We start from the raw sequence: 14,629 nt of genomic DNA, 5'->3' as shown, positions 1-14,629 counted from the left end.
CATAACAAGATGAGCTGACTCCTTGCATCCTGTTGTGTTCGTGTCCAGTGAGATGCCAGTGTGGTAGATGTGATAATAGGGGAGTACCACTGTCCTCTCCATTTGGTGGGGCAACAGAGAAATGGTGTACCTCCTGTGTCCCACCCTGCAATGTGGTGCGCCACTTGGCACACAGGAGAGCAAAGCCCATGTCATCTGGGACACCATCGATGGGCACCCTTGGTGGAGTCAAAAGTTCCCTGTCAGCCACCACTGGATAGTGTGGCTGGAAATAACCCTGACAATGATGGCTTCATTGCAGGTGGGCGCCCACAGGTGGGACACCAACCATCTTTCAGTTTCTGGAACACTTATTTACAGGCAGTCCAAACAAATGATGCACCTTTCTTGAGTAATTGATTGAGAGGATATGCTACTGTAACTGCCTGCAGCAGGAACTTGTGATAATATATGACTTTGCCTAAAACTGCCTGGAGCTCCTTCACAGTAGCATGATGACAGAGTGCCTCAATAGCCACAATATGACTATTGCTTGGCTGTACCACCTGATGAGAAATTATGTGCCTCAGGTACTCAGCAGGACTTTAGTGGAAGGTTATAGATAATAAGACTGATCCAGATTGCACTTGAGACCTCCGTCTTGCAATGTCTGAAACAAAAGCTGAAAGTTGCAAAGATGACCTCAGTTTTCAGATCAGTGATGATGATGTTGTCAAGGTAGTTAATACAACAAAGGTTTCCAAATAATGTTGAAAAAGGGGAGCACTGGTGACTCCAAAAACTAAACTGTTCTACTGGTAGAGGCTGTATGGCATATTGACAACAAGGACCTAGCAAGACTCTTCATCAGGCGGTAGCTGTAAAACTGCTCCTGACAAATCCATTTTTGAAAAATACTGTCCTTGCCCACCATTTTTGTCATGAGTTCTCCTCAGTGGTGATTGAATTAATTGTCTGCCACCTTGAAAGTGCCACAAAGATTGAACTTGCCTATTGCTTCCTTAATAATCAACGATGGTGCAGCCAATTGACTGAACAATATGGTTTGCATGACACCTAATGCTGTCAGCCAATCTAGTTGTTATTTTACTTGGTCACAAAATGCCAATACCATAGGCCTGGCATGAAAGAAATGAGATCTCAGTATGGGTTTGAAGGTGGTATGCAGCCTGTAATCTGTGGTATTACCTAGCCCAGGTGTAAAAAAACGGACAAATATTCCTTGTGCAGGTCACCCCCTTCTTGACAGGGTGCGAGGTCAGACACTGAATGTATCGAATTGGTGACAGTGAATCCTAATGCCATGAAAGCATGCAAACCAAACAAATTTTTCGGAAAGGAACTGACAAGATGACCCTAAGTAGCAGACAGTGGAGGAGAAGCGAGGCACAAGTAAGTGTTAGACTTAAGTAGCGATGCTTTCACATCCTTATTGACCTGAAATAGAAGAGGCATACCATTATACACATATTGATGAACAGTTTGGTAGAAACAGTTGCAAGATTGTCACATTCATTGCTAACAGCATTAATGTGCATAGCTTGAGAATTCAAAGTCACAGCTGGAGTCGATATGTAATTGCACTCCATCCTTTCTTTCGACAGTGATGGCAAGAAGCCCAATGCTGAGGGCTGGCTGGCTGGTCATGTTGAATAAAACAAGCTGGGCAGGAAGGCAGGGGCTTGCTGAAGTTCGTCCACCATAGCCATTTTTGTATGGAGCGGAATGTGACTGAACATGGTATACCACTATGAGTTCTGCTTCTGAAGGGTACTGGAATGACAGAGGTCCATGTTAGCCCAGGAATCTGATGGCCCACAGGCCAGGAAACTTCAAATTCTTGTGCTATCTTAAGTACCTCTTCTAAGGAGGGGATCTTCAAACTGCAGTGCCCATTGGCAGACCTCGTTATTGGAGGCTGACCTAATAATAGCACCTGAAATTGCAGTATCTGCATAAGTTTCTTTAGACTGGGTGGTAATGAAATGAAACTTTAAACTTAAACATTTCAACTCCACAGTTCATGTCTTATAGGTTTGAAGTGGTTGCTTCCTGCACTGATGAAACACCACTCTTGTGGAAGTAACACGGGTATGCAGTCAGCAAACAACACATTTTCTCTAACGGCAGATATATATTACCTTGAAGACCATGAAGTGTTGCTGTAGACATTTCTCATGCAATTCCCAGTCTTCAGCAGCTTTCTGATAGGTGGAGAAAGGTGGCTGATAGTCCAGCAAACTTTGAGGCTACTTAACAGGCCTGACAATACTATGTCCATCATGACGGTGTGTTACTGCTGCTCCATTTTCAACCACATTGGCTGCTGCTGCTGCAGTAAATGTTGAAGGACAGTCTGAAAGGATGCGAAAAACACTTGCGAATAATGAACTGAACTCATTGCCACTTGCTTAGTAACACACACAAATGGATGTGGATAGATTAACCAAATCACTTAATGAGAAAAAAATTGGTGTACATCAATAAGCTGCTTCCAAATAAGTAGCAATTGTCCTGAGAGCAGAGTCAAATGAATACGTGAGTGAACAGTAACAGAATGAGGAAGAGAGACCTCTGCTGTGGGATTATAATAGATAGGTTGTTAGTTCGACACACTCTCTGTTGGCTGCATGCTCTGACCTCAATGCGATGTTGCCATTGCTGTTTGATTGTGCTGCCATCTGATGGCCAGACCGGACCGTCAGATGCCACCTGGGGAGTTGAATCATAACAAGAAGAGCCGGCATCTCACATCTTGTTGTGTTCACGACCAGCAAGGTACTGGTGCGGTAAATTTGGTAACCTGGAGTTACCACATCTAGCATTACTAGAAGTTTTTCTCTAAACTTTAATCTGTCAGTGTATCCGTACTTTCTAGCCTCCATGGTTTCCTTCCCTCTGTCTTGCTGGTCTTGCTGGTCTTGTAGTCCTGGGAGAAACTGTATTTCATTACAATGTACTCTGGGCTGTATAGTGAAAATTTATAATGTAGGCAAGTCCTTGGGCTAGGGATGAGCCGTTCTCCTATTTCCCATGAATGGTAGACCAGCAAGGACTGCAGGATAGCTCTCACGCTGTTTGTAATGTATGGAACAGGTACCAGCAGACTAGAAGTTGTTTGGTATAATGGGACAAACTAGTCAGGAAGAGCACAGCCACAAAAAGCCAGGATCCAGGCTAGAGTCCTGGTCCAGCATTAACTTTTGATCTGTGCACCTTATGTTGCAGTCAAAGATACATTCTATTTTAACAGACTGTTTCAAGAACATAGAATATAAACATTTTCTTTACAAACTACTCTGGTTTCATAATTAATGTATAACTACTGTAGTTTTATTATTAGTGTATAACTACTGTAGTTTTATTATTAGTATATAAATAATGTTGTTTTATAAGCAGTTTATATAACCCAGTTCCAAGAAAGAATATGGCAAGTCTCTTATGTGACTTACTGGCTTTTAATGTTAAAGCAATTTCAGCGTTTAATATGTTAATAACGCAGTCCTTTTTACATTGTCATAATTGTTCACACAATCTGGACTTAAAAAATACTTGAAAATGAAAATTCAAACTCTTTGTCTATTTTAGATGCTAATAACACAGAGTAGTTCACAGTTTCTAAGCAAGCAACAGCAGCAGAAACAGTGACAAATACTGATAGTACGACAGTCATCAGAAAATGAAGCTTTGATCTAATAACTGCACATTGTCATTGGCACTCTTTGTGGAGTTGCCAGAGTTGTGAAGTCTAGAGAAAAAATTTTCTGTCTATGATGAGTTAAAGTGTGTACATACAAGTGTGAGAACAAACAAAACAGTCAGGAGTAAGAACTGGAAAAAAGCCTTACGGATATTAGTCTGTGGTGGAAAATGATTACAGGCAGTGATTTCTCTCTCTCTCTCTCTCTCTCTCTCTCTCTCTCTCTCTCTCTCTCTCTCTCTCTCTGATGAACACTCCATTTTTTCACCTTATGGAGAATTGCAGTTACAACAAACCATCTATGCATGGATAATTTGTTTAGAACCTATTGTGTGAAAATAAATGTAAAAAATATTACAGTAACGGAAATTCCAGGATGGCAGCGAATAAACAGGAAGTGAGTAAAGGTACCATTCAGCTGAAAAATACATGGCGCACAGTTACATAACAAATCATAAAAATGTATTTTATGAAAAGTAGCTTGAAAAGCTATTTCATTAAGGTATTTGTTTTTTCATTCATTCACTCTTTTGTTCTGGAAACCCCTTTTTGAATAAAAATCTTCACAGATCCGTAAAGAGCCAAAACACATTGGTGTGCAAAACTTAAGCACAAAAGTAACTTTCACATGATGTCTCACTGCCAAGTAACATAGCTCAATGAAACTTGGACCATGCATAGAAAGGACTGGTTCAATATAGACAGAAGGTAACTGAAACAAATACACTTGGAGATGAACAGAAATGACACTTCTATTCAAAGACAGTAAGTATACTAAAGTCACTGTGATTTATGATGGTCCCCTGGATGTCACGAAGACAGAACATGGTTCTTAACAGGGTGTTTGGTCACTACAGGTAGTAATGCATACTTTGCAGCGTGCTTCCATGCTCACCACAAGGTTGGTATGGAGTTCTTGTGCTAGGGCATTCCATTCCTCCACCTTCGTGGTTGAGAACAGCTGGATGGTCACTGGAGCATGTGGATGTGCTGCAGTCTGTCACTAGACATAACCCACATGTGCTCAATGGGATTAAAGCCAGGGAAATGGGCTAGCAAGTCCATCCACTCATTCAAAGAGCTGCTCCACCTGAGTAGTTGGAAGTGGTCGCACATTGTCATCCATAAAAATGAAATCGGGGCCAAATGCACTCCTGAAATGATGTAAACAGGAGGAATACAATGTTACTATAATGTTGACTGGTGAGTGAACCATGTTGGAACATTGAGGTCAGTACGCCTTTGCAACATTATACCTCCCATGCCATAACACATGGACCACCAAAATGATCATGTTTGACAATGTTCCTGAGTACACTACTTTTCCCCCCGCTTCATGCTATATAAGGGTACGCAATGCTCTCATGAACACTGTCAAACGTGATCACTTCTGTGGTGCAGGTGTTACGATAAGAGAGGTATAATGCTGTATGGGCATTCAGGCCTCCAAATCTTTGAACATGGAATACTTACCCATCAATGCTATTGTAGCAGTGTGATCCTTCTCCATAGGCAGCTTTTCAATGGTGAATGCAGCCCTGATTTCATTTTTATGGATGACAAAGCGCAACCACATTCAACTGCACAGATGGAGGAGCTTTCAGTGAATGGACTGGCCCACTTGTTCCCGTGACTTAAATCACATGGAGCATATGTGGGATGCATTGAGGAGACATATTGCAGCACATTCACATGCACCAAAGACCATCCAGCAGTTATCAACCACGGTTATGGAGGAATAGATCGCCTTACCACAAGATGTCCTTACCAGTATTGTGGCCAGTATGGAGCATGTTGTAGAGCATACATTGTCGTCCGTTGTGATCACACACCCTATTAAGAATCGTGTCTTGCCATTTGTAATGTCTAGGGTCTATTATGATTCACAGTGACTTCAGGATAATTATTATTTGTTTGTTGCCTTTTGTATTAAACTGTACCAGTTCTTTCTATGTGTGGTCCAAGTTTTATTAAGCTGTGTTACTTGGCAGTGATACATCACATGAAAGTCACTTTCCTCCTTAAGTTTTGAACATTAGTGTATATGTTGAAAGGAAAAAGGAGTTGTTGGAATCTGTGAAAGGGTCAAATACTGTTAAAGAGCTATTAAAACTGCCGTAGACACCTAATTCTGTAAAAAATGTATGAATTCTCCATTTATGAATTAACATCAGACTTGTGATTCCTTTAAAAAATGAGTTAATGTGTTAAATATGTAATGCTAAACACAAAAGCTAGAAAAATTTAAAAATGGTTTGAAATTGTGTGCAAGATTTGTTGCAGGTCATTAGTGCTCTCATTCTCAAATACAGTATAAATACAGTCTGATATCAGTGAATTATTTTGCTCCCGAGACTTTTGAATTGTGATACTTGTCTTATTATGTTAAACCTTAAGCATAAGATTACACCTCTTAATGAGTAGAGTATGAGAGCATTTTAAATTTTTAGGTCCCGTCAATAATTGTATGAAATATAGCAAATTAAAGTTTTTGCCCCTTCAAGCAGGTGACCTGCAACTGGAATCATGTACCATAAACCAGGTTTGCTGATTATAGCTCACGTCATATAGGAAGGCAGCTCAATTTTTAGCTGCTCAGTACATTCCCCTCTATTAACTGCTGGCAGCCAATAAGATTCATTCACTTTATGAGTGGCTAAGTTAGTTTGTGTACTGTGGTAGGAAGTATTTAACTTCTCCAAGGCACTCAGGGATTTGTATTAGTAAGAGAAACTTCTTAGGAAAACATTTTAGCTTACTATAATTATATTTAGAATGACTTGATGAGCTAAAGGCCCAATTTTGAGGTAAAATATTTAAATATTTCATGGTTTTACATAATATACATATTGCATATATACTGACAATACAAATCATTGTTTAATTGTTCACTGCAACACACTATATAAAGTGATAATCCTAAGTTTTGTATCTACAGTTTCAGGTAAAGCTAATAAACCTGTGTCAGGAACGAGGACTCTTCCACGACACAGCAGTAAACAGGCGTCTTCCAGTAATTCAAATATTATGAGAAGCACATCAATGGGGGTCCTAAACCAGGTATGTGTATCAGAGATATGTAATTTCATACTGTGCATTAAAAATCTCTGTATTGTGTTTCAGAAGTGATAGAGATAATTTATGATCTCAGTGTGTACTTCCAGCTTGTGCTGGTGTTGCTTTAGGTAAAACTTTATATAGGGCAACAATTCAGTGCTACGTAGATAAGTAGCACACAATTTTTTGTCCCCAATTTTCTGTAAATATAGTTACTCAAATTCAGTTCTTCATGCCACGGTCACAAATGCCAGAGGAAAAATCTCCTAAGAAAAAAAATCTTCTCACAATTCTTTAGATAGTAAGGGGATATAAGAGAATTTCTAGGTAAGTTGTATATAGTTTAATCCTCAGACTGGGGAAGCACAGCAAAGAAGCTAGATACAAATACAAGTAGTTACTATTTAGAGGTTGGTCAGGTGATGGGAATTTAGACTGAGTGGTTAGGAGAATTCTCAAGGAGCATGAGCTATTTTCAGAAAGTGTAATGACAAGGGTGAGGAAAGAAACCATCTTTTGTATTCTAGAAAAGGTAGACCAAATATGATGGAAAGAGTGTTCCTTTAGAATTCTGATTGGAATTAATAAAGTTTTGTATTGGCTACAATGATGCAGGAAACTTCAAATTGATCAGTGCATTATCTATTATAAAAATTCAACTAAGAGCCCACACTGAAGCTTTCTGGTACACAACACTCAGCCAAAAATTAATTCAAGAGCATCTTGTCATGGATAATGAGAAGTATTCCAAAGGACAACCAGCTTAAAAGCTATACATTGTGGTAACTAACAAGGGGAGGCCATGACGTTGGGATCCCAGATTAACTTCAAACTTTTTGCACATTTAGTAGGCCATTAAAACAATTCAGTGTGCAAGTAGGGTGCACTATCCTTCCAGTTATGAGAAAATCGCAAGAGAAGTTTTACACATTTATCATGTCGTCTCTGTATCTGTGCGTAGAGTTCATGATGGTCAAGTGGTTAGCGTTCGTGTGAGGCGACGGTTCGAACCCCACTATAACTTACTTTTTAATCTATTTTTTCTCATCACTGGTCATATTATTTAATTTATATGACATTGGGGAAGAAATATAATGGAAAAATAACCATGTGTATTTGCGTGAAGTTTTGATTTATGTTTTCCATGTCTGTATGACAAATAACATTCTGTGATGTCGAGAGCACACCCGACAAGTAATCATCCATTACCCTTGTATCTGGCATACTGTGACTTACTATGTTACTTATTGTGAATAATGTCATTCACGTCATTATTTATCAAGGATTGACTTGGGCTTTCCAAGCCTGTCCCTTATTCTTGAAAATTTAATTACACATGGCAAATAGTCAACATATGAAATTCACTACAACTTCATGAAAATGCGTGTGGGTCCCCCCCCCCAAATCACATTACCTCTTGAATGTCGTATAAATTAAATAAAGTGACTAGTGATGAAAAAATATAGATTAAAAAGTAAGTTATACTTGGGATATGTAGCATCACCTTATCCATTATCCTCTTGCAGAAAAAGGAGCATGTTCTTAACCGGGAAATCCAGATAAAATTCATTAATCTTTTTTGTTGTCCACGTATGCATGCTGTCTAAGTAACTGCAGCACGAAGGAATGTCTTATATCAGCTGCTTCACATAATGCTGGAAGACTGCCGAGTCACTGGAAATAAATAAATGAAAGATAATTCCTCAGGACAGCAGGATGTGAAAATATCCTAAGTAAGTTAAAACTCCTGTGTATAAGAGATGTTTCTTAATGATGTTCTGAGTTGAGCTTATTGATGAGCTTATCCATATGTTGACTTCATATTAATTAGTCATCAAGGTGCCTACCAAGAACTTTTATGCACTGTGTTTTATGTTCCGTACGACCATTAATGTGTACTTCTGTTGCTTGTAGACATGTCTACAATGACCTGTCATTATATGCTGTCTTGGAATTGCTTAAGATACTTTAATCCCAGGAGATATCCAACTCTTATTCTTGCTTCTGTTCAATTTTGCCCTTATTTGTTTTAGGAGAAAACAAAACTCAGTGTTGTAAAAATATGTTTAAGAAAGAATCACATTTTTCATATTTTTTTTATAAACTTCTCTCCGCCATCTGCCGTTCTTCCCGTTATTGCTCTCTACGCACTGCGATCGAGCTATTGATTATGATTCTGTGATACAAAACTTTTCTTCTGTGATCAGTGCCTAAATGGCCAGTAAATATTATTGTTAATATTCTCCTGTCATAATCATTTAAACCACTGATAATTGGTTTTACAGCTAGATTGCTGTAAGTTGTTGGGTCTAAATACAAACTGTCAATATCAAAGCTGGACATGTTGGTAGGAATCCACAATCCTTCTTTGCAGAAAATACAGTTATCTGCAATTGATCAATCACTGTTTTTATTACCTCAGTGTCTCTCATCTTAAAATTATGTCTCGTAGTTAGAGTATTTGTAATATATAAGAATCAGGCCAGAAATGCCACACTAGTCAAAATATTTCATGAAATTATGGCATGGTCTTCTTACAGTCTAAATCTTTGGATTAATCTCATTGAGGTGTGCAGAGAGGAACTAGGTCATTTTCATGCACACCTTAATCAGATTAATGCGGAGATTGAGTTCACTATGGAAGAGGTTTGGACGGGTGATTACATTTTTGGGATGTCCTAGTCTTCTAGAAAGAGGATGGCAGCTTGGGACACATGATGTATTGGAAACCCATATACAGGAAACATTATCTACACAAGGATTCAAATCAGCACTGATGGAAAAAACGAGATATTATTAAAACATTAGCAAATAAAGCAAGAAACCTATGTGAACTGGAACTGCTGAACACATAATTGAAATGTCTCACCAAAGCAGTGCTCAAGAATAAGTATTCATCCACTGAAATAAATAGTGTTAAGACAACCATGGAAAGATCATAGTGATGTAAAGGTGTCTGTGAAATCCAAGGTTTTGCTGTTGTTGATTTAAGATGTTACTGATCACTTAGAAAAAGTTGCGACAAAATGGAATATTACTGAAATCAGCTAAGAATGCTTGCAAACTCCTAGAAAAAGTAAATTCTGCATAATTGTGGTGGGGTGATGTACATGGATACTACTAAAAGAACAATCGAGAAAAGACTAGAACAACACAGGGGCAACTGTATAAGGGGAAAAATAGACAGACAGATCATCTTTTGCAAATCATGCTTTTCAGCAAGGAGATCAGCAGTTTCAATTAGGTAAAACTCGGGTACCAACAGCTGCAAGTGGATACCATGAAAGGGGCCATAGAAATTGCTAAACACCTCAGTAATTTTAATTGGGAGGAGCAGGGTGTAAAACTGAATGGTACCTGGGTTCTGGTACTGACAATGATGTGTACATTTTCCACCATTGGGTTATAGCAACAGCAGATGACAGCAACCAACCACAGCCAATAATGCTGGAGTGTTTAAAACATATGACTCAGAACTCTTCTAGTGAGCGTGTGGAAACAGAATTTCATTTCAGTTTGTAATGGGCCAGGGTGTGTATTGTATCTTCAAAGAAGGTATAAAGTTATCCGACTCTGGCATAGTAGCCTGGAAGATTTTAGATGGAGTTACAGAGTAACCACTACTAATGGAACACTATTGGTCTAACTGTAATAGTATGCAAGAAATGATCCAAATATGAACAACCAGCCTGAAACCATTTCGTTTGAGATGGTAAAAACAGCAACCGGCAGATGGAAAGTAAATATATTTTCTAAATTGTTGATAACTGTTGCACTATGTTTTGCAGTTCTCATAGGGAATTTTACTGTTGAAAATAATACAGAACTGGACTGCAACAACTCTAGATGCCCTTGGTCAATAATCTTTGATGGAAAATTGACATTAAAGCCTCCACAAACAGTGATTTTCAAATTAGGTCTGCATAACATTACTAAAACTGTTCCTAGATGTGTTATAAAGCTTAAGATACGTCCTGTTACTGACCTATAAATTGCCAGCACTGCAAGCTTGTATATATCCTGATCCTCTGTTGTGATACAGCATTTTGTTGTTTTACCATTTCAGAGTGATTCAGAAAGTGACCTGAGTTTGCAGCGTTCCAGCATGGCAGCACGACTGAATGGACTGATGAGACCAACAATAAGCTCTCAAAATAAAGTCAATACACTTAGTGTAAAAAATGCAAGCAGCAACAGCCAGTCACACAGACGAGGAATGAGACCATCATACTCATCTGGTGAGTATCAGTCACATATTTTTCGTAAAACCTTTGCTGAAGCAAGTCAGATGAAGAATATTTGGCATACTAGTTAAGACATGTTAGTTAAATGTCTGCACTGGGAAGGCAGGGGATTATTGTTTAAGATGACTATCATAAATGCCATGTGACATTTGAAATGTGGTGCTATAAAAGAACACTGAAGATTAGATGGGTAGATCAAGTAATAAATGAAAAGGTACTGAATCAAACTGAAAAAAAGACAGGTATTTAAATGTTATGTTTTTTTTTTTTTTTCTGTGGCTGAAATATAAAGTGTTACACCATCAAGCTCTAGTCCCATATTTGTCAGACTTTGAATAGCTGTTCTTCAAACAAGGTGTTATTAGATGATTAAGCTTTCATTCAGTACAGACCGTATGTCCATCATCAGTGTTAATATGATGTGTGACTTAGTGTATTCATTTTTGCATGGAAGCAAACATCTTCCGAATGTCAGTGTGAGGAATTTCTTCTTATTCCTGAAAAACATGCTGAGTTAATTCATGAATATTTCTGGCTGAACGATGGTATGAAAGTATACATACATCTTCTCATCGCATTGCATCCCAACCCAGACACACACATTGTGTGACAAAACAGGGAACTGAACAAGCCAGTCGTGGGCCCATACTTTCCTCAAGGCTTTTATGGGTTATTACCCTGCTGAGTATGCCCAGCATGCCCTTTGGTATACTGATCATGAGGGGTATGACAAAAGGTTTACCATTCTTGCCATACACTGGTGAGCATTCAGCCTCCCTTCAACCATTACCAAATCAGCCCTGCTGTCATATCCGATAGCTCCCCTCAACCATAGACTCCAGGTGTTAGCAAAGTATGGGCCTGGACAATTGCTGCTTCCTGTAGTCTTTTAACTAGTTTTCTGTGACATGGTGGTGTTGGTCTGACTGCCACAAACAGAAGTGGAGCTCATTGCTGAACATCACAGAATGCCATTCAGTGTTGCAGTAGACCTTGCCTCTGCACCCATGAAAGTCTCTGTTGTCTGGGCGTGGTGTCAGTGGTTAACTTGAGGTCAAAACATAGCTTCCAGTAATATGTTGTAACACTCTGGTAACGTCTGCTCAGATCTTATCTATTGTCAGAACCTTTCAAACAATCCGACAGTTTTCTCCCAGTGTAGTCTTTCTGGAAGGAAGTATGTCTACTGTTCTAGCCACACTGTTGTCCAGAGTCCATCTAGTCACCAGTCATTTTGCAGTCATTCCACTACAGCCAACTGTGTGTGCAACCTGTTAGTATGATGCTGTCATGTCCTTAATGTCAGTTATTCAATCTCTCTCAAAATGCAAAAGATAACAGTAAGCTGCATATGCCCATCCCCTAGGCATATTGCCTTGTGATCTCCACTTGAACAGTTCCACTAATCGTAAAAATACTTAAGTTTCACACCATTCTTCATCTGTTGGAATGGCTTTATTCTGTTCTGAAAATAAATGCCCATAAGGATGAAATTTTAATCAATATGTCCCACTGTCGTAGAAATGCTGGACTAGCAGTTTAGAAGCATTTGATTAGGGTGTTTATGGTGTAATACTTTGTGTTTGCATCATTGTGTACAGTTTTGAAATAGTAAAGAGTGTAATTTTCTTTCATTATATGCAGTTAATCTGAGCCAAGTTGGTAACAATGAAGATTCAAGCTCAGAAGAGACATCCTCGGCCCGAGGGAAGTCGTCGACAAGCAGCCGACCACGTAGTACGAGCACTGATCGTCTCACTAATGGGTATGTTTTAGTACACAGTACTAAAATTTAATAGTACACATTGCATATTCAGTCACATATTTGTTGTTTTCCACAATCTCTCACAATGAGAACTTTTAAGGATTCATATCAATAACTGTATTTTCTGTCTCTGCTTGGCAGAACTTGATGATAATAATAAATAGGAAAACACTTCCTAGTGTTCTGCAAAACTAGCAGCTTTCTGTTTCTGAGACAATCTTCAGGTGACAACTGAATGACAAACACAGATAAAAATGATGTATAACTTACACAGGTATTATTTGTACGGAAGGTACAGGAATAGTTTAGAGTGTGTACATAGGAAAACATGACCTTTTTTGAAACACAGAAAAAAATACATTAAGTAAGAAAAGGAGAAAAAATTGTATTTTAGTTAATGTAATTATTTCTGTGTAAAATAAAATTTAATGCTCTCTTATGTAAACACTCTACGTCATTTTTGTATCTTCCACACAAATAATATCTTTTAAGACACACACTGTTTTCATCTGAGTTTGCAACATTCTGTTGCACCTCAACATGGGTTAAGAAGTGGAAAGCCGGTTTGTGACTAAATAAATATAATTTTGCTGAATGTTAAGAAATGTTTTCCTATTTAATATTATTGATACATAACAAGTAAGACAAAGAAAAGTAGCTGTTGGAAATGAACTCTGAAGGATGTGTCAGCAGCTAACCATCATTAAATCGGTTTTTCCTGAGTATTCTAACAGAAATTATAAATAAACACACAATAAAATTATTTGGGAAGCTTCTCAATTGCTTTAAGTAGTTGCTGTTCCTGTACTGTCCCGTGCTTGCTATTTATACGTATTAGCTGTTGAAGAATAATAGTTACCAAAATTCAGTAAAAATTGTGGTCTGTTCAAGATAAATATTTCTCTTGAGACAGGATGACATATGAAACCTAGGTAACAGTCGAATTACAACAGATATTATCTCATTTCACTCTATTAGAGCCAACTGAGATGACCACTTTTGCCCACCAGTCAGTACTAACATATTAATTCAGAATGTACGGATGATGCAATCTCTAGAAATAATAAAGTTTTTTAGCCACCCGGTGCACTTGCACTCTCATTTAGGAAGGGTTCAAAACCTTGCCTGACAATCCATATTTAGATATTTTGTGGACTCCCTAAATTGAATATGGTGAATGCCAGAAAGTTTCCTTTGAGAAGGACACTGCCTATTTACTTGTCCAATAAAAGCCTGTGCTCCAACTCTGATGACTTCATTGTTGAGAGGATTTTAAACTCAAGTCCTGCTTTTTATTCCTTAAAAGTAAATCGTGTACACTCTTGTCCAAAGGTGATGTAATATTCTCTCGCTATATTGTAGGGCTCCGAACAGTTTGCCTCTTAGTCCTGACAGCCAGTTGATGCCGCCACCAAGGAGGCTAGCTGGAGGGGCGTCAAGCAGGCAACGCAGTGCGGCCAGTGGCAGTGCGTCAGCAGGTGGCAGAGGGTCTAAACCAGTCCCTGCCGTGCGGCAACACCAGCTGGACCCCAGTCCACAGGAGTTGCCAGTCAAAGACACTGACGGGCAGTCTCCCTTTGTGGATGTTGCTAGTGCACCTTGTGAGTACTGCTCATTTTACTGTAATTCCCAGCACTGATCATTTGTTGTTTATGTTTGTAATATTTTGAAACCGTAAAATATGATGTTTATAGTAAATGAATAATTATCTTTGTGTGCAAAGTTGGAAGTACAAAAAAGTAAAACTGTGTGGAAGAATTTGTTAAATTAATGAATTGTCATGTGGATTTTCAGGAAGTAAAAATATCTAGTATAGTTTTTTTAATACAATTTTCCAAATATCAAGCTAAGCTTCTTCTTGTT

The 14,629-nt window shown here is 38.5% G+C and overlaps 1 protein-coding gene across 1 annotated transcript in view; it reads left to right on the top strand.

Moving 5' to 3' along the window:
• LOC126100190 (mitogen-activated protein kinase-binding protein 1) overlaps positions 1 to 14,629 on the top strand; it is a 366,221-nt gene that overhangs the window by 338,856 nt on the left and 12,736 nt on the right. The window contains exons 25-28 of the mRNA XM_049910749.1: positions 6,639 to 6,760; positions 10,824 to 10,995; positions 12,646 to 12,766; positions 14,129 to 14,367. Coding sequence (XP_049766706.1) covers positions 6,639 to 6,760; positions 10,824 to 10,995; positions 12,646 to 12,766; positions 14,129 to 14,367 — 654 coding nt within the window. The remainder of the gene's footprint in view (positions 1 to 6,638; positions 6,761 to 10,823; positions 10,996 to 12,645; positions 12,767 to 14,128; positions 14,368 to 14,629) is intronic.

Source organism: Schistocerca cancellata, chromosome 9 (genome assembly GCF_023864275.1).
Source record: "Schistocerca cancellata isolate TAMUIC-IGC-003103 chromosome 9, iqSchCanc2.1, whole genome shotgun sequence".
NCBI classification, from domain to species: Eukaryota; Metazoa; Arthropoda; class Insecta; order Orthoptera; family Acrididae; genus Schistocerca; species Schistocerca cancellata.
The sequence above is the reverse complement of the archived record's forward strand: the minus strand, read 5'-3'. Positions and strand labels throughout refer to the sequence as shown.